A 21,452-nucleotide genomic window follows, 5' to 3' on the forward strand; every position below is an offset into this window, starting at 1 on the left:
AGAATCTATCATGAATTGTACACAGAAATCTGATTCTGGAGAAGAGAAGAAAGAAGGCATGCAATCCTCCCTGGGGCATCGATTCCAGACTCCCCCAGTGAGTACAAGTGCTATGCCATTTAATGGCATAGACTTTGATGGATATATAATCTGCACACATCCTCCATACACTTTAATCGTCTCTGATACTTAATACAATGTACATGTTATATAAGTAGCTGTTATACTATATTGTTTAATACTGACACCATTTTTAAATATTTTCCATCTGTGGTTGGGTAAATCCATGCAAGCTGAACCCAAAGATACAAAGACTAATTGTAATACCTAAGCAATACTAACTGGATTCGAAAACTAAAGAGCTAAGACATGGCATGCCACAGTTCAGTCAAGGCAGCAAGTTCAGCCATGTTCACACGGTAAATGTTCCTTCCCATCCTTGCCCATCTGCAGCCACAAATGTTACATGTTTAACTCTGTCTTGGACCCTCTCCCATTTTTATTTATCCCACTACACTGCAACCTACAAAGAACATACAGCAACTAAATAATGACATAAAAACAAAAAGAAAGTTAAAGAGCATAAATTCCAAATGTTTTCTAAGCATAAAGAGGAGGAGAGTCCACCCACAGAGCGGCTGCAGCCCTTCTGCCATGGTCTGCTTCCTTTCAGCCCAGAGAAAGGCAAGGCAGCTGTATAGTGAACCAGCCCACACAGCAGCCTGCTCAGCAAGATTAAACTCAAGTAGTGTGATTCCTCTGAAAGACAAAATCAAAGTTCAGCAAAATTAAACATCAAGAAGTGGGTACTTGGTGAGGTCAAAGGGAATGAATAAGACAAGTGAAGAGGAGAAGAGGAAGACAATGTAGTGAAGAATCCAATGTATATCCTACAAAATTAAGAATCATAAAGCGGGGCTGGGAAGCTGGCTCAGTGGTAGAGTGTTTGTCTCACATGTATAAGGCCCTGGGTTTGATTCTTCAGCACCACATAAGCAGAAAAAGCCAGAAGTGGCACTGTGGCTCAAGTGGTAGAGCGCTAGTCTTGAGCTCAAGAGCTGAGGGACAGCGCCCAGGCCCAGAGTTCAGCCTTCATGACTGACCAAAGGAAAAAAAAAAGCAGCAGCATAAGGGGTGGATGAGAATGTGGAAAGGGGTGACATTAATCAAGACATATTGTATTCATAAACGGCTTTGTTCAACTCCATTGTACAACTACCTGAAATAATAATTTTTTAAAACTATTTCAACATTTTTTTTTAAAAAGCATGTATTTTAATCACTATTTTCCATGGTCTCCAACCATTTGCTCTTGCACATAACAAATAGCTCTATTCTATCCATAATTTGTTCTTGATTTCTTAATTATTACATGTTTTTTAAATCACTTCCATTTATTTTCTCAGTTAAATCTTCATGAGTGGGATTACCAGGTCAAGGGCAAGTTTTGAGTGTTTGTTGAATAAACTGACCAACTATCTTCCAGAAAGGCATTCTCACCAATACTGATACTTCCTTAAATGTTTCCTAATGTAACTAGTACAAAATGGTTCTTCACAAGTATCTGGACCTTGCATTACCTCTACAGCAAAGTTTCCTTGATGATCATGAATGATAATACTTTCACAAAAAAATGTCATGGGAGGTTGAGATCTGGAGGATGGCAATTTGAGGGCAGCCCAGACAAAACGTACTAAGACCCCCTATGTCACTCAATTTTTTAAAAAGCTAGGCTTAAGCTGCACAGTTGGCTCACACCTGTAATCCTAAATACTCAGGAGGCTGAGACCTGAGGATTGTGGTTTAAAACCAGTCCAGGCAGGAAAGTCCAAGAGACTCTTATCTCCAACTAACTACCAAAAAGCTGGTAGAAGAGCTGTACTCAAATAATAGAGTGCCAACCTTGAGCTAAAAGCCAAGAGACAATACCCAAGCTCTGAATTCAAGCCCCAGTATCAGCAAACACACACACACACACACACACACACACACACACACACACACACACACTTATCTTTCCCCAGAATCACTTCAAGTATGCACTTTACAAACATGTACAAACTCACCCAATGCCCTCCCCTCCACCCCTCCACATCCAAACACTCCAAGAACACAGTCTGTCAGAGAAGAGGGGTGAGGACTTACCTTTTCAGTACATGTGCTTCATTTCACTTTTGCCTTCCTGGCTGTGTTTTACCACCATGTTAGTGATCAGAATGAACACACACCAGGGCCAGAGGAGAGGCTGGAACTGGAGTGGGTAGTGGAATGAGGGAGACCTGGTCTCCCGAAAGCAGCAGCTGTGTGCAAGCATCTTCTAGACTGTGTGACAGATACTCACTTGGCTACCCATTCATGGGCTACAGTGGCCTTCCGGGCCCTCCCCCACTTGGCCCTGACCCCTCACTGCCCTCTCCTCTTGCCATCCATCCCCATTAGCTCCATTCTGGCAACCATGGCATCTTCTGTGGCTCCTACATACGAGGTATGTGCCCAGCTCGTGGCTTCCCTTAATTGTGGCTCACTCTGCCTAAAGTTCAAGGCCTCCCACATACTAGACAAGTGTTCCACCCCAGACTCCACTCCCATCTTATGAATGAGGAGAGAGGATGAGGGCTAAAGTAATTCACTCATGGTCGTAGGCACTAAGGAACAGCACCTGCCTAACTCCCAGCTCTGATTCCAAAGCCTGAGTTCTCTCCCACAACATGGCGTAAGTTTAGACCTCTCTTGCATAACCCACAAATGCAATGATCCCATTCTTCTTCATTCCATACTTTTAGAAACCTCCACCCAATAACCACTATGAAGATCTACAGATCTTAAGATGGTCACTTAGGAATCTCTAAAGTTACAATGAATTTGCATGCCATCCCAGAATGATCATGCCTTCTTTTTAATTTTAATTATGAATGTAATTTTAAGATCTTACTTTTATGTTAGCATATACATACATCGTAGAATGATTAAATCAAATTAGGGTATCACTTCAAATATCTTTGGTAATTTGTTCTATCAGCTATCTTAAAAGATAATACATTATTAATTTTGTCTAAAATTCTGCACATAGATCTGAAAAGTTTATTCCTCTTGTTTAATTGGAACTTTGTGCTCTTTGGTCAACATCCCCCTTACTCCTTCCCTAATCTCCAGCCCTTTATAACCACCATTGTACTCTCTACTTCCATAGGTTCAACTCCTTTAGATTCCAGGTTTGTCCACAGGGTCATCAATGACAAGATCTCATTCGTTTTGTAAATGCAAAGTATTCCACTGTTTATATATACATTATATTCTCCTGTGCACTCAGCAGCTGATGGGCGCTTATGGTGGTTCACAGTCCTCATCTATTGTAAATAATGCCCCAATGAACAAGGAGTACTGATGCCATACTCATTTCAGTCTTGGTCATAAGCTCACTCAGCAGTGAGATTACCAGATCATACGATGACTCTATTTTCAGCTTTAGAACCTACATGCTCTTCTCTGTAATGGTGCTACTAACTCATGGCCTCTTCAACACCAGCTGTCTTTCATCTTGTTAGTAACTGCTATTCCAGCAGCTCTGAAGTGTTACCTTCCTGTGACTTGAACTTACATTCCCTTGAGGACTAGTGGTGCTGAGCACTTTTCCACAGGCCATTTGGCTATTTGCCTGCTATCATTTGAGAAAAGTCTACTCAAGTCCTTTGCCCATTTTTTTAACCATGTTGCTTTATTTTGCTATTGAGCTGTTTTGGGTTTCTTATATATTTTAGATTTTGAATAATGGTTAATGAGATGTATGGCTTATAACTATTTTCTCCCAGTCTATATGTTATTTCTTCACTCTGCTAAGTTGTTTCCTTTCCTAGGAAGCATCCTTTCAGTTTGACACAATCCCATTTGTCTGTTTTTGCTTTTCTTACCTGTGCTTTCAGGATCATTTTTAAAAAGAAAGAAAAAGAAAAGCACAGGCAGTATTATGGAGCTCTCCCCATGTTTTCTTCCAGTGCTGCAGCATCAGCTCTCACATTCCAGCCTTTGGTCTCAGTTGTGTTTTCATATAGCATGAGATAAGGAAATATCCATTTCATTCCTCTCCATGTGGACAGCCAGTTGCCACAGCACCATGGCTTAGATTAGCCATTTTTATGCCAGACCTGTATTTCTATCATTTGTAGTATATTGTGAATTTTGAAATTTGATGGTAGCTTTTCATTTGAAAATATCACAAATGTATCCCACTGTGTAAGAGTATACATTGTTCATATATGCAGAGACTGGGGGGCCCATTTATATCACTTCTATGATTCAGTTCCTTCCTTTATACAAACACTTCTCAGACTTATATTTAGATGTCTGGTTCAAGTTTGCGCGCGTGCGTGCGTACGTGCGTGCGTGCGTGCGTGGGTGTGTGTGTGCGTGTGTGTGTGTTCAGTAATCATCTTTCCATTTTCTTTTTCATTTGATATAAATATGTAACTATGTAGGTGGAGATCTTCTCATCTGTTCTATGTGATAAAAGGTAGTAATGTTATGACATTTCTTTCACTTGTCCCCCAAACCTAAGCAAGCTGACAAAATGAAAATGACCTGTTCCAGAGTTCCACAAAGAACATGTAGCCTTACAATTCCCTAAGATTAGGGGTTCTTAACCTGAAGGCCACTGTCTGGTCCAGTAAATGCATATTTAGGGGGCAGAGGGCCCACAGTATCCTCAGGATCTCAGAGTCTCATAGAGAGTCGAGGCACTCAAGAAGAAAAACCCCTTTGCATCTTAAAATCACTAGTCACTGGGACCATCGTTTGCTGAGTACTAGCTACGAACCAAGCCTGGGCCACAGCATTTTTACATGAAATATCTGTAACTTTTATAATGATCTACATATTGGCATCATCAGTCTTCCTTCCCCAGAAAGAAAACTAAGGTTCACAAAGGCCAAAAGATTTGGGGAAACCTTTACATATAAATTCTAGTGTTGAAATTCAAGTCAGTCAGTATAACCACAAATTCTGTGCTTGTTCCATCCAACTGCACTATTGTTAAAACCAAAAGCATAGAAAACCACTCTACTCCATAGGCTTTCATTGGCCAATAATTCTAGCAGCCTGAGCTAGTTTTATGTCTCAAGGACTTGGACTGGTGGAATATCCATCCTGACATGGAGGCTCTCCTCCCAAAGGAGACACAGGACCAAGGACCGTGTACCTTATATGACCAGCAGTCAGAGAAGACTTAAAAGGAGGAGATTCCCATGCCATTGCCATGGGAGGAGGTGTGTGCTGAGGTGGCCTTCAGGAGGAGCGGCTGTCATAGCAACACAAAGACAGCATGCCACGAGCTCAAGTTCTCAAAATCAATGGAGTTAGAGTAAATGTGTGTTTGGAGGTGGGGCGGGGGGGGGGGGGGGGAGTGGGGGGGGGGATGACATGTCTTACATAAGCAAAACCTTCAGAACTGAAAACTGATCATCTTGGGTGGTTTCCCCAAACCTCCTTCAATATTTCCAGGCTGTGACTTGGCCTTGAATCTTGACTCTATTGCTAGCTAGCAGTTTGACCACAGTGAGAGAATTTAAATCATGAAGGGATCTTTTCCAGTAAAGTGAGATGATACTGCAAACTCATAGAGCCCTTCGGGGTTCAATGAGACAATGAATAGGAGCCTGGCACAGAATCTGAGGCAGAGCTCTCTGTGTTATATGCTCTCTTCCTTTGCATGAGCTCCCTCCCCACCATGCATGAGCTCTCTCCCAAAGCATGTGCTCCTCCCCAGACATGTATTCTGTCCCATGCATGTACTCCCTCCCCATGCATGAGCTCTCTCTCCATGAATGTGTTCTATCTCTGTGTATGTGCTCTGTCTCTATGCCTGTGCTCTCAACCAATGTATGTGCATTCTTCCAGGCTGACCCCACCCCTAGGTTTCCTCTTGTGGCTACAGAATCACCATCCTCCACAGGGTTGGTCTATTGTTTCTTCCTCTTCCTCTCACACATCCTGTCATCCAACAGCCCTATACATCCCCAGTAGATAGAGGATATGAGGAATAAGGAATGTGAATAGAATGTTGCAAGGTCAAAAGTGACCGATTCCTGCCCTGTCATCCACTCCTGCCCACCCAACTCCTTCTCAAAGCAAAACAGGAATCAGGAGTCACATGTCCAAAGCAGAGTTGTCTGATAAAATTTTAAGGATCTGGTTTTTTGGTATTGTTACTGTTGCTGTTTTTTGTTTGTTTGTTTGTCTATTTGTCTGTGGGAAAGAAGAGATTAGAATGCAGAGAGCAAAAGAATTGGAGGGACACCATTAGATCAAATGTCTATGTCACTGTTATATTCAGAAGGGAAGTAACAAACTTTAAGAGCACAGAAAATCTATTCAATAAGCCACAGCTGAAAACTTCCCTAATCTTGAGAAAAACATGGAATAGGAGCAAAGGCAGCCCAGACCACTAGCATATGTTATACTCAAACTGTCAAAAGTATAAGACCATGAAAGAATGTTTTAAATATTCAAGGGAAAAAATGTTAAGTCACAATCAGGGCACTGGTGACTCAAATCTGTAATCCTAGCTATCAGGAGACTGAGATCTAAGGAATGTGGTTCAAAGTCAGCCCCATGAAGAAAATCCATGAGACTCTTCTCACCAATTAACCAGCAAAAATGCCAGAAGTGAAGGTGTGGTTCAAGTGGTAGAGCACCAGCTGTAAGCAAAAAAAAGCTGAGTGGAAGCTAGAGGGCTTGAGTTCAAGTCCCAGTACTAGTACTGTAAGCTTAAAAAAGGATTAATTATAGACTTTCCCAGAGAACCATGCAAACATCCAGGTACAGAGAACAAAGAAAGGTTTATTGATGGGAAAAGAAGCCAGCAAGACTCCTTTTCACAAGGGAGAAGTGAGAAGAAGCACCAGCTATTGTCTGGGGTGGGCTATATATCCTAGGAGGTTTAAAAGGGGCTAAAAGGGGCTAGGAGGTGGAGACCCTTTTGTGGATGTGTGGGCCAGGGGCTTCATCATGACAGATAGGGTTTATGGCTGCTGTCCAAATAGTAGATAAGGGGTTCTGAAACTGCCCAGACCTGAAGGTCACTCTAAAGGGCTCTTGTTGCCTTATATGTGGTAGCTGCCCCAGAGCAGTGCCATCCCAAGGTAAGTTGATTATTTACTGCCTTTACTACATGGGCCTGGTGTTGCCTAGGAAGGGAGCATGCTAAGCTGTGGAGAAGGGAAGGAGTGAATTAAGCTATGGGAAGGGAGCTCATTTTGCTAACAAGTACACACACACACACACACACACATATATATACACACAAAGGAAGATATAATGAATATAAATCTATATGCACCTAATCATATGGAAGCACCCAAGTTTGTGTATGTGTGTGTGTGGTCTTTCACTCAGCTTGCTTGTTCAACTGGGACTCTACCATTAATATGAACACATTAATTGGAAACAGGTTATCTCAGACTTTCTTCCCAGGCTGGCTTTGGACTCTGATTCTCCAATCTCAGCCTCCTGAGAAGCCAGGATTACAATTATGGAGTCAGTGGCACCTAGCTAGGACCCACCATTTTACAAAATAAGCACTACTATCCCTAAAGGAATGAAACAGACTCCATTACAACTCTTAACAAATGACAGATCATCCAGACAAATATTAACAAGGAAACTTCAGTGCCAACCTATGCTATAGATCACTTAACAGATATTTATAGTCCATCCAAAGCAACAAGACTATACATTCTTTCCAAGAGTAGATGGAATGTTCTCTTCAACAGAACACATATTAAGGTACAAAATAAGTCTTAACAAATTGAAAAAGTAAATTTAAAATCTTATCCTATATCTTTTATGATCACGATAAAAATGAAACTAGAACTTAACATCAAGAGAAGCTTTAGAAATTATACAAATACATAAAGACTAGATAATATACCTTTGAAAGAACAGTGGGTAATTCAGGAAGTAAAAAGAGAAATTTAACAATTTCTTGCAACAAATGAAAATAAAAACATGCCTGTAGGATACCACAGAAACAGTAATAAGAGGGCAGTTTATAACAACGAGTACCTACTTCGGAAAAAAAAAAAAATACAAAGACTCAAGGTCTTTGAAGAACAATAGCACACCATATTTGGAACTAGTGGAGGGAAAGAAAAAGATCAGAAATGAGGCTAAAAGAATAATACAAAGGATCAATGATTTTTAAAAAGACAAAAGTTTAATTGATAAATCTTTGGCTCAACTGTAGAGAGAAAAAAGAGAAAAGAAAAGACCCAAATAAGTAAAATAGGGATGAAAGAAGCAGAGATTATAACTGATATCACAGAAATTCAAAAGACCATTAAAAATTCCTTTGAAAATCCATTGAAAAATCTAGGAGACAAGTTTCTGAACATAGATGATATACCAAAATTGAACGAAGAGGAAACAAAAAGTATGATTAGACCAATAATAAGTAATGAGACTGAATCAGCAATGTCAGTCTCCCAATAAACAAAAAGCCCAGAATAAATGGCTTCACCGCTGAATCTTACCAAAATTTTAGACCTAATATCAATGTTTCTCAGACTATTTCATACACACACACACACACACACACACACACACACACACACACACACACACACACACACACACACACACAGAAGGCTGACCAATGTTTCTGATGCAAAATTCTTCAACAAAATACTAACCAACAGAATTTTAACAGCATGATCAAAAAGATCATGTGCCATGATCAATTTGGTTTTATTCCATTCCAGTGATTCACAGATGACTCAATATATGCAAATCAACAAGTGGAATACATCACATAAACAGAATGAAGATTAAAAGTTACATAAACAACTGAACAGATGCAGAAAATTTTAACAAAATTCAATATCCCTTCATGATAAAAGCCCTAAACAAATTAGGTATAGAAAAATCATACCTCAGTACAACAAAGGTAACTATGACCTAAGTTCGTGAGATTTTAATCTCCAATTAACCACCAGAAAACTGGAAGTGGAGTTGTGGCTCAAAGTGATAAAGCACTAGACTTGAGCAGAAAAACCTCAGGGACAGCACCCATGCCCTAAGTTCAAGCCCCATGACCCTCCCCCCAAAAAAGAGACAGTACTGAGATAAAATGGCATATACACCAATGGACAGAATAGGAAATCCAGAAATATATCATACATCTACAGCCAACTGGTTCTTGACAATGGTACCAAAAACATACAGTGGGGAAAGGACAACCCCTTTAGTAAATGGTACTAGAAAAGCTGGACATGCACATGCAGAAGATTGAAATTTCACCCCTATCTCTCAGCCTGCACATAAAGCAAATCAGAAAGGATCAAAGACCATCATATAAAACCTCCAGCTCTGGAGCTACTAGAGGAAAAACTTTACGATATTGGTATAATGATTTTCTCAATAGAGCCTCAAAAGCACAGGAAACAAAAGCAGAAATGACAAATGGGATTTACATCAAATAAAAAGCTGTTGCACAGCAAAGGAAGCAATCAACAGTGAGGAGACAACCTACAGACTAGGAGAAAATACTTGCCAGCTATTCATCTGACAGAGTTAATATCCAGAATGCATAAAGAACTCAAAAACTTAACAACTACACAAAACACAAGTAATCCAATTTAAAATGGGCAAATGATCTGAATTAGACACTTCTCAAAAGAATACAAACAGTCAATAAATATATGAGAAAATGTGCATTACCATTAGCATCAGGAAAATGCAAACCAAAACTACAATGAGATACCATCTCAGCCCAGTAAGAATGAATAGTCAAAATAACAAAGATAATATATGCTCGCAAGGAAGAGAAAAGAAAGCCCTGTACACCGCTGGAGGTAATATAAATTAATATACCATTATGGGAAACAGTATGGAGGTTCCTCAAAAAAAAAAAAGACTAAAAATAAAACTACCATGTGATACCACTATGTGACTCCTGGGAAAATATACAAAGGAAAAGTCAGCATACAAGAAAGGTTTGCCAGCCCATGCTTACTGTACCACCATTCACAATTACTAAAAAAGAGAATCAGCCTATGCCCATCAACAGATGCATGGAAAAAGAAAATATGGCGTAGCTACAAGAGAGCATTATTTAGTCATACAAATTAGAATCCTGGCATTTGACACAAAATGGATGGAACTAGAAGACATCGTATCATGCAAAATAAGCCACAAAGAGGCACCCCCAAAATGTTCTTTGATAAGTGTGGAAGCTAAAGAAAGAAGAACAATGCCAAGTAGAAAGAGGGATTTCTATGGAATAGGCAAGGTCCTGGGGAGAGAAGAAGCAGTAGAGTAGACATGCATAGACATGATTGACATATAATGTATATGTTTGGAATAGCAAATCCCATTAATTTGTACAATTCATATGTGTTAATATAGAGATCTATAGATATCTACATATAGATGAATATGCTTATAGATCTAGATATCTATATCTTTATATCTATATCCATACCTCTCTATCTAAGATTAGGAATACTCAAACCTGTAGCATTGGCATCATCTAACTCCATGTTCATGGGCCTTCCTCCAGAAACTGTCTCAGTAGACATGGGGAAGATCTCAGGTAACCATTCAGTTTTAATGTTGAAAGTTATCATTGTGGAAGTGGAGGTGTGGTTCAAGTGACAGAGTGACAGCCTAGAGCAAAAAGGACAAGTTAGAGAAAGCAAGGTCCTGAGTTCAAGCTCAATAATGCACATGTATGCACACACAAAGAACAAAAGAAAGAAAGAGAAGAGGAGAGAAGAGGGAAGGAGGAAGAGGGAAGAGAAATAATAAGCTTAGGCTCAAGTGGTAAAGTGCCTACTTGGAAAACACAAGACCCTGAATTAACAACTCAGTACCACACAATTAGGTAATTAATTAATACCACCATTATAAGGATGTTCAGAGCACCCCTGGTCAGCCTGTTTTCACTACATGAGTAGTATCTTATACCTGACCCTCACGTTGCTTTGCAGTTGCACAGCAAGGTTTGCACGATGACATCAACTGGGGTCTGAATGTCTAGAGCACTGGGCAATTTTCCTGAGATACACAGGGGCACTGTGCGCCATCACCAAGCAGAAAGCTCCCTCGGCATATCAGGGATCTTTTAGGGAAGAAAGGCTGGTTTTTAAAAGTGAATTCATTGAAAAACAAAGTATCCCCAAAACTTAGAATCACATCAGAATTGAAAAGCCAAGCCCTCACACTTCCTTTTCCAGCCAGCAAGCTTGTTTTTATCTCTGACCAGATGGAGAATGAGAAGGTTCTCATCCATCAAAAATTTCCACCTTATCAGGCTTCACAGGGAGAAGGCTTGTCAAAGCGTTCAATGGTTACCTTTAAATATACAAAGGAAATTTCTCCAAATTCTTAATGAGGTACAGGCACTCAATGATGTGAGGAGAATTTCCACACACTCAATAGGGGATATAGTACCCAAGCCAGGTTCTGTGGAGCCTGGCTTCCCTGGGCTAGAGTGGAAGCAGCCATGGTAGAGGGAGGGGTCCCTGGGCCTCTGCCCCTTTCACCCAGTGCAGCTCCACTCCCAAGCTTTCTCTCCTAAGAGGTCATTTGTAAAAAGAATTCATCATTTAACAAACAAACAAACAGAAACCACAAGAATGACAGAGTTCTGCATAGAGAGCTAACAACCAGGCCTCGTCTGACTGTGTGGTCCTGGCCATGAAGATGGCCAAAGTTCTGAGGCTCCATGACATCTCTATCGGAACTCTGGGGAGGAAGGGACAACAGAGCTGGAGGTCAAGCTAAGCAAGCACCAAGTACAGCTGGATCCAGCATCAGGCAAGACATCACCCCTCTCAGAAATACTATCAGAGGATGCAACAGGACAAACCTGCCTCTTCCTCTATCCCCACCCACTATGCCTACAGGCAGACTCCATAATGTCCCCCCTCCAAGTTCTGGCATAGGCCTTCTTTCCACCATGACTGCACTTTCCCCTCCTGTCCCTGGGAAAGCAACTGTGTATCACTGGAGTCTTGGTTTGAGTCTATCTCCTTGGGGAGCTTCCTTCCCTGCCTCCCTCTTTGCTCTCTCCACACAGCTCCATTCTCCAAGCATTTGGCCCATCCTGCTATCAGTACTTGTCATACCACGTGTTAATTAGCGCTACGTCTGCATTTCTATCACACTTCACTAGATGCCTTCAGAGACTGTGTCTGTGACTGTGATGTGTCAGTTCTCCCAGTGCCCAGGATAGAGCCTAGCACAGAAATGATAAACTCAGGTGTGTTGAGGAAGGGTCTCCCTGTGGAGATGGCAGTGATTCCACAGGAAAACTGAAGGTGGGTGACTTTTCAAAGCAGCTATAACAAGACCCTCACCCGTGAGCCCCTGAGATGCTCCTCCATCTCTCTATCCAGTGGCACTGTGACCCACTTCCCCAGGGGTTGATCAACAGGGAAAAAAGAGGCAAGCACACACTTTGGAGGAAGAAATGTACAGCTCTGGTGACTAAACTGGGAAGAAGGATGAACCTACTAGCCAAAGGAATCCAATGAACTAAAGTCTTGAGCTAGTACCTCCTCCACAAGTAAAGCAGGAAGAGGAAAGAAGAGATCTGGCCACACTAGGCATCTACTTCTCAGGGCCAGGAACCAGAGTAGGCATTTTCTCTCCTTACATTTTTTGCTACTCATTTGTTTAGTGCCAAAACTGATCTAAGTAACCCCATTTGGGGGGAGTAAACATTCATTCGAGAGGTTAAGTAGTTGGCTCAGCATCAATAAGTGAAGCTCAATGCCCTCAAAGTGCAACACCTGTTTCCACTAGTCCACAGGCACCAAAATCGCTCCGTTTTTCCAGTTAGCAATCATTTATGATGCAGCAGGTATTATGCTAAATGTTCTACCACCCAATCCTTACAACAGATCTGGTTCTCTGATAAGAATCAGACCACATGGTTCAGGGAGGCTAAGCCACTGCTTCACGGCCTAACCAGCTGGTAAGTGCTGGAGCCAGAACTCCCCCAGTGAGGCTCCAACATCTCTGTGCTCAAGGGCCACACAGTTCATGTGAGCTGCACATTGGTCTATGAGAGCATCAACTCAAAATCTTCACCACTTGCAAGGGGACCTTGTTAGCTTCATAAAACCATGCTCTTCAGGCCAAGTTTTGGTCCTAACCAATCAGAGACATTGCCTTGAGAGGCCCCATTTCAACTATGGTCCAACAAGTGATGTATTAAATACTGCTGCAATCACACCTGTAGCTACTGATCAGTGACCCTCAGTGTAGAGGATTCAATGGAATGAAACCCACTCTTAACAAAGCATTAAGACTGGTCAGCTGCAAATTTAAGAATTAGGGGCTTTAGTTGGCAAATGCCTCCCACAGAGCTAAGTGCCCAGGTACCAAGATCTAATTTCTCTTTCCCTCTCTACCTCTCTCCTCACACACACACACACACACACACACACACACACACACACACACACGTGCGCGCGCGCGCGCTCAAAGAGAGCCTAAAAGGAACATCTTCAGTCTCTGGTTCCAAGTCAGAGATGTGAGGGCAGGCAAGGGAAGAGCCAAGCACCATTCCTGCCACAGAGGTCAGCAATCTGTTTTTTTTTTTTTGACCATCCCTTCCCATCTCCCCCCGCCCCTCCCCCAAGGTCAGTACTCTAAACGGAGAATATCTGCAAAGGCCTCCTGAACTCCTGCGGTGGAATAGGGTTCCTCTGGTGGCAAGAAGGTATATAACACAGTACAAGGTGGATTTATCTGTGAGCCCCACAGTTAGACCTTTCTCACTGTAAATATGCTTCCCAAAGTAAAAGTGAGAGCTTGCACTCACCAAAGCCTAACAACAGTGCTAATGTATTCCAAGTGCTTAATTACATGTATGATGAATAAACAAACAAGATGGCTAGTCACTGTGATCAAAGGCAATTAAAAAATGACCACGGCCCATGGTCTCATGTGCACTCAGGATCAGACACCATCAGTCTAAAAACTCCAATCCAAGCTACAGCACTGACGCTGTCTCCCTCCCACAATGTGACTGGCGAGAAATGCCGGTCTGATCACATCCAAAGACCAGCTGGCTTGCCACCAGAATTCAGGGACTGTCACACAAACTAAAACTGCTTGCCACAGCTCCTCTGCAGACTTGAAGTCAGGACTCATCTATAAACCAGGCTGTGCTATTTACAACTGATTCGGAAGCTCTTGTCCAAGTAAAGGGAATAATAGGAAACAGCCAGACACAGTCCCCGGAACTGAAAACCTCAATACTTACAAGCTTGCTGACTTGACGGGCATTGATCTGGCTCCATGCAGAAGTGCTTCCACTGAATGGGGCATTGTTAAAACTGTGTACACCACTTGGTGCTCTTTATCAGGCCCACCAGAGGCAATCCCTCCTCAGGCCCCTGGGTAGCAAACGCTGTCCTTTCACGTTCAAGTGCTCATCTCACAGGCACTGGCAACTCTGGGACAGAAATTCCATTTACTCTCACTGCCAGGAACTACCAGATGCATTCTCTAAATCCCTTCTTAGACCATGGAAAGGGCAGCAACAAATTGTTATATACTTACTGTGGCTCCATTTTTCTAGCCACCTTTGTTTTCTCTGCTCCTAATTCCATTATTCTTATTTTTACTTTTATTTCATCTTACAACTTCCTGAAAGTGCATACAAATATTCGTGAAACTTTGAAAGGAAAACAACTATACTTCTTAAAACTTAAAATAACCACAATACTCCAAGCCGGTTTTCTTAAGGACCTATTATTCTCATATGCTGCAAAGCTGAGCATGCAAAACTCCTGCTACTAGAGTCACATCATGGTACCTTACATACAGTACCAAAATTGGAATCCATAGACCCAGATCCAGTTCTACTTTCTAGACCATGGCCACCTAGATTGATCTTTCAAATGAGAATAACATTCTTTGTTCTCAAATATGGTTCTGTGGTCAGCATGAAAAATGTTTTTCAAGAAGAAGATATATATAGGCTCATGCCTATATCTTAGCTACTCAGGAGGCTGAGATCTGAGGCTGTTTGAAGCCAGACTGGGCAGACAAATCCAAAAGAGTCCTATCTCTATTTAGTGGGCAAAAAGCCAGGAGTGAAGATGTGGCTCAACTAGAAGAATGCCAGCCTTGAGCAAAAAAAAGCTAAGCAAGAGCGCAAGACATTGATTTCAAGTCCCAGAACAGAAAGAAAGAAAGAAAGAAAGAAAGAAAGAAAGAAAGAAAGAAAGAAAGAAAGAAAGAAAGAAAGAAAGAAAGAAAGAAAGAAAGGAAGGAAGGAAGGAAGAAAGAAAGGAAGGAAGGAAGAAAGGAAAGAAAGAAAGAGAGAGAGAGAGAAGGAAAGAAGGAAGGAAGGAAGGAAAGAAGGAAGGAAGGAAGGAAGGAAGGAAGGAAGGAAGGAAGGAAGGAAGGAAAAGGTTATAAGGTAAAAAAGTTATATACTATATGTGAATATGTAAATATATATATATATATATATATATGCAAGTATCTCCTCAACCTCTATCATCAAAATTTTACATTCTGATGATAGCAGTGGAGATAAGCTATTTTACACTTTATAAAAACATTATTATCTGACTGCAAGGGACATGCTAACAGCCCATGAAAAGGCAGGCTTTCCTCCACCTCATGCACAACAAACCACCCAGCCTCACACTGCTCACTCAACTCCAGCATCCCCTCCTCCAGGATCTCCACACTCAGTATGTAATCACATTCCTCAGCTGTAGAAGTTCAACTGCCTAACCTGTGGTCACGTGTAACATTTCATCTCCCATAGAAACATAAAACCATTAGAAATCACACCTCGCAATATCAATACCAAATTTCAAACTCTACTATAAAGCCATAGTAATCAAAACAGCTTGGTATTGGCATAAGAACAGACCTCAGGACCAATGGAATAGAATTGAAAACCCAGAAATGAACCTACAGACCTATAGCCATCTAATCTTCGATAAGGGAGCTAAAACAATAGAATGGAAGACAGACAGCCTCTTCAGTAAATGGTGCTGGCAAAACTGGTTAACTACATGTAGAAAACTAAAGCTAGATCCTTATATATCACCCTGCACCAGAATCAACTCCAAATGGATCAAAGACCTTGAACTCAAAGCAGACACTCTGAAAACATTACAGGATGGAATAGGAGAAACCCTAGGTCTCCTTGGCTCAGGCCGAAATTTTCTGAATAGAGACCCGGAAACACAACAAATCAAAGAAAGGTTGGACAAATGGGATTGCATAAAGTTGCAGAGCTTCTGCAGGGCAAATGACATAGCTAGCAAGATCAATAGAAAGCCCACGGATTGGGAGAAGATCTTTACTAGCCATACAACAGACAAGGGTCTCATATCTAAAATATACTTGGAACTCAAAAAATTAAACCACCCAACAACAAATCCTCAAAGAAACAACTGCCCAATAAATAAGTGGGCGAAAGACGTAAAGAGAAGCTTCTCTGAAGAAGAAAGAAGGATGGCCAATAGACACATGAAGAAATGTTCAACATCCCTAGCCATAAAAGAAATGCAAATCAAAACAACATTGAGATATCACCTCACTCCAGTTAGAACGGCAAAAATCAAGAACTCTAACAACAACAGATGCTGGAGGGGATGTGGACAGAAAGGAACCTTACTTCATTGTTGGTGGGAATGTAAACTTGTTCAACCACTTTGGAATGCAGTATGGAGGTTCCTCAAAAGACTTCACATAGAACTCCCCTATGACCCAGCAATTCCACTTTTGGGCATTTACCCTAATGTTTACAAAAAAGACCACACTAAAGCTACAAGCACAACTATGTTTATTGCAGCATTATTTACCATAGCTAAGATATGGAACCAACCCAGATGCCCCTCAGTAGATGAATGGATCAAGAAAATGTGGTATATATACACAATGGAATTCTATGCCTCCGTCAGAAAGAATGACATTTCCCCATTTGTTAGGAAATGGAAAAGCTTGGAAAAAATTACATTAAGTGAAGTAAGCCAGGCCCAAAGAAACATAGGTCCCATGGTTTTCCTTATTTGCAATATCTAGTATAGGTATGAGTCAAGCGGAAAAGGTCAGATAATGTGATGTTAGGAAAACGAACCCTCAAATATGTATTTTAATGTTTTTGTTTCTTTCATGCATGTGTTTCTAACGCATTTATAAGATTATTTCTTTGTTGCTTTGTATGTCCCTCCCCCACAGTGTAACCCCCGCTTTCACTATATTTGATGTCAGTATAACATGTGGAAGAGATGGGGACAAACAAGTCGTTTAAGGATTCAAGTGGACCTGTTGCAACAATGAGAAGTACAAAATGTCATGTCAAAACCAGCTTTACAATGTCGGTGGGGGGGGGGGAAGGGGGGGTATGATTGGGTGGGGGGGAGGGGGGAGGCTGGGAAGGGAGGTGAAGGGTAAACAAAGGAGGAGGCTGCAATGCTTGGTAAGAAATGTACGCATTATCCTGGCCATGTAATTGTAACCCCTCTGTACAGTATGTTCTCAAATAAAATAAAATAAAATTAAAAAAAAAAAAAAAAGAAATCACACCTCGCATTTCCATCAGTTAGTCTACCAGATGCTCTTACTATTCAGTGGCAGTGAGCTGATAGGGGACCACGGGCCTTCTAACAGCTCACAATCCACTCTATGTCTATGCTGCTGGTAGCAGCACAAACTAGGTTGCACCTTTGAACCAACAACCCAGGAACATAATTAACCAGTATAAAATATGTACCATATGACCAGTAATCTCACTCCTCAGGCTGTCCTAAGGATTGCAAAAGAAAATGTCTTTATGCTCAAAGATGTTCATCACGGCATTAACAGCCAAAAATGCTCAAACAAAAAGGAAATTAGTAAATTATCATATAAAAGCTACCAACTTTTATCAATATGCACCTGACCATTTATCAATATGCACCTGACCATTCAACACCTCAACTCTTCAACACCCCAATTCGTTCAGCACCTCAATGTTTAACCTGACCATTCTAGAGTGTACACCCACTGGGAGGAGCCTATGACAGTGAGTGATCGGAACACACAGAGCAGATGGCATCATTGCCTCACACCTGTAATCCTAGCAGATGGCAGTAGAGCTGAGATCTATAAGATCACTGTTTTCTGCCAGCCCAGCAGAAAAGTCTATGAGAGTCCATCTCCAAAAGAGCCGGCAAAACAATAGAGCAAGAGTCATGGCTCAAGTGGTAGAACAGCAGCAGAGCAAGAAAGCTGAGTAAGCACAAAACTCTCTGAGTTCAAACCCCCAAAAACCACAAAGCAGTATTTAGCCTCTGATTAGAAAGGCCAGGTGGACCAGGACTAGAAGGCAAATTTGGTTACAGAAAGTGTTGCTATGCTAAAATTGTAGAACTAGTTGATGTTTACTTATTTCCCTAAATTTTATTACTGTTCTCTTAGTGTTTGTTTAAAATGTTATTAAAATACGCAAACATGTATACTTCACTCTGTCTTCAATATTAACTTTGGGACGAAAATCCATGCACCCTGGCCTGGCTGCTGACAACAGCCCCCAGAAAACTACCCAGTGGCACCTGTGGCGCTTGGAGAGCACTCTCTAATGACTGCCCGCCAAGGCTGCAGGACAGGTAATTCATTAACCTCATGTCAATGATCACTTAACACCCTTTCCTACATGATCACGCCAAAGACGACACATCTCCACACGACTCTCAGGAGGGATTAAATTTGAAATTGCTGAGTACTTAAGTTTAGAGATAATTGAAATTTAATAAGCATGCTAAATTTAGAGAGAATTTTTAAATGCTAATACCCAATGCTGAATAGAGAAGAGTCTTTAAAAATTACAGAGAAGAAAACTTGTATAATCTTTCTGGAAAACAATCTGACTATGTTTATAAAATAGTTTTTAGAATACTCAGACTTTCTGACTCAGTATTACACCTCTATCAGAAATATACGAGGCACTGGTGATTCACGCCTGAAATCCAAGTTACTCAGGAGCCTGAGATCTGAGGCTTGCAGTTCAATGACAGAAATGTCCATGCGAGTCTTATCTCCAATTAACCAGCAAAGAACCAAAAGTAGAGGTGCGACTCAAATAGTAGAATTATAGCTTTCAGCAAAAAAGCTAAGGGAAGAGCATGAGACCCAGAGTCTAATCTCCATTATCAAAGGAAGGAAGAAAGGAGGAAGGGAGGAAGGAAGGGAGGGAGGGAGGGAGGAAGGGAGGGAGAGAGGGAGAGAAGGAGGAAGGAAGGAATGAAGGAAGGAGGAAGGAAGGAAGGAAGGAAGGAGGGAGGAAGGGAGGGAAGGAGGGGGAGGGAGGGAGGGAGGAAGGAAGGAAGAGAGGGAGGGAGGGAGGGAGGGAGGGAGAGAGGGAGGGAAGGAAGGAAGGAAGGAAGGAAGGAAGGAAGGAAGGAAGGAAGGAAGGAAGGAAGGAAGGAAGGAAGGAAGGAAGGAAGGAAGGAGAATCAGAGAAGCCAGGTGTCACTGACTCACATCTGTCACCTTAGCTATGCAAGAGCTTGAGATCTAAAGAATCACAATTCCAGTCCAGCTGGGGGAAAAAAAGGTCATGACATTCCACCTCAACAGAAAGTTGGGCATGGTGGTATACACCTGTCATCCCAGCTATGAGTAAAGTAGAAATAGTAGGATCATGGTCCAGGCCATCCTAGGCAAAAAGTATGTCCTTATCTTAAGAAAAAAATATTTTAAAAAAAGAAAAGAAGCTGGAGGCATAGCTTAGGAGGTAGATCATCTGCCTAGCAAGCAGGAAATCCAAAATTTAAATCCCTGTACTGCCCTCATCCCCCAAAAGTCAAACAACCCAATGTGCTATAATAAAGGTCAAGTTAATAAATTATAGAGCATCTACGTGATGGAATATTATACTGTCACCAAAAAAAAAAAAAAACCAGGTTTCTGAATATTGGCAATATGCCCACGAGTGAACAAGAGAATGAAAAGAATCAAAAGGCAGGACACAAAACTATTTCACCTTGAAGTAAGCCAGGCCCAAAGAAACAGGTCCCATGGTTTCCCCTATTTGCAATTACTAGTATGTCTGAGTCAAGCAGAAAAGGTCAGGTAAGCTGATGTTAGGGAAATGAACCCTAAGATATGCATTCAAATGTTTTTTTTCTTTCATGTGATTGCTTCTAACACATTTATAAATTATTTCTTTGTTGTTTGTATGTCCCTCCCCCACGGTATAACCCCTGATTTCACTGTATTTGATGTCAGTATAATTTGTGGAGGGGAAAGGCAAAAAACAAATCGTTTAAATAGGGATACAGGTGGACCCATTGCAACAATGAGATGTACAAGTCGTTATGTAGAAAACGAACTTTACAACTTTGGTGGGGGGGGGGAGTATTGGGTGGGGGGGAGGAAGGGAAGGAACGGGAAGGAGAAACAAAGGAGGAGGCTACAATGCTTCATAAGAAATGTACTCATTATCTTGCCCATGCAATTGTAACCCCTCTGTACAGTATTTTCACAATTAAAAAAAAAACTATTTCACCTTGATACTAGTAGAGACAGAGTATAATGGACTCAACATGAGGCCATTATACTGACCCTGGTCCTTCCTAGTTGAGGGAATGATGAGTTTCCAGCACTGGGTGTGAACACACGCAGCAGGCACACTCACGTTGGCAGTTCGAGCTCCTCGGCTGCCCTCCCGCCGGGCTTCGTCCAGCTCTTGCTCCAGCCTCGCCTTCTCCTGCTGCAGCTCGCCCAGCTCCTGGCTCATCTTCTTCATGTTCCTCCGCAGCCTGTGGTTCTCAGTGCTCTTGGTGAGGTTTTCCGAGTGCAGCTCAGCCAACAGGGCTTCCTTCTCCGCCAAAGCAGCCTGGTGATCTTCAGACCCCTAGAAGAGAATGGACAGGAGGAGGGAGGGCGCTGATCTTCCCCACTTCAGGGCACGGTCCCAGAAGCCAAGAAAAAGATGAGCATCCACAGCATCCAGTCATAAGCCACAAATAACAGCAAGCCCTAAGCAACACAGGACAATGTGCCTGTAATGACACTAATGGGAAGGGAGGGAAGTCAGTGCTTTTCACAACACAAGAAGGAAAAGCACAAAAGAAAATGTTAACCACCACTGACTTCACAGAGTGAGACTGCAGTTTACATTTCACTTCATTTCCAAGAGAGCATGTTACTTTAATAAATGAGTTAAAGACAACTTAATGCAGTCACTTTAGACATAGTTCAGTGGTGGAAGGTGCACCAGCATTCAGCAGTCCCTTGGGCAGATCAGGTAGATGGCCAGTGTTGGGGGGGGGGGGGGGGGGGGCCGGGGAGCATGGAGGCAGAGCACCAGGCTAGCAGGCACAAGGCCCTGGGTTTGATCCCTAGTGCCATAAAAAACAAAGAAGCAGGAAATGAAGAGCTTCCTTTGTAAAGCAGATCTGAATCCAAAAGCCAATAATGGTCTCCTATGTTAGCCT

General features: G+C 41.8%; 1 protein-coding gene across 2 annotated transcripts in view; it reads right to left on the bottom strand.

Annotated features, from left to right (window-relative positions):
* The window catches only part of Cdk5rap2 (CDK5 regulatory subunit associated protein 2), a 175,854-nt gene that overhangs the window by 99,564 nt on the left and 54,838 nt on the right, over positions 1 to 21,452 (bottom strand). For both annotated transcript variants that reach the window (XM_042678675.1, XM_042678676.1), the window contains one exon: positions 20,651 to 20,869. In XM_042678675.1, the coding sequence (XP_042534609.1) occupies positions 20,651 to 20,869 (219 nt within the window). The remainder of the gene's footprint in view (positions 1 to 20,650; positions 20,870 to 21,452) is intronic.

This window comes from Dipodomys spectabilis, unplaced genomic scaffold (genome assembly GCF_019054845.1).
Source record: "Dipodomys spectabilis isolate Male_0828 unplaced genomic scaffold, ASM1905484v1 ptg000046l, whole genome shotgun sequence".
Lineage (NCBI taxonomy): Eukaryota > Metazoa > Chordata > Mammalia > Rodentia > Heteromyidae > Dipodomys > Dipodomys spectabilis.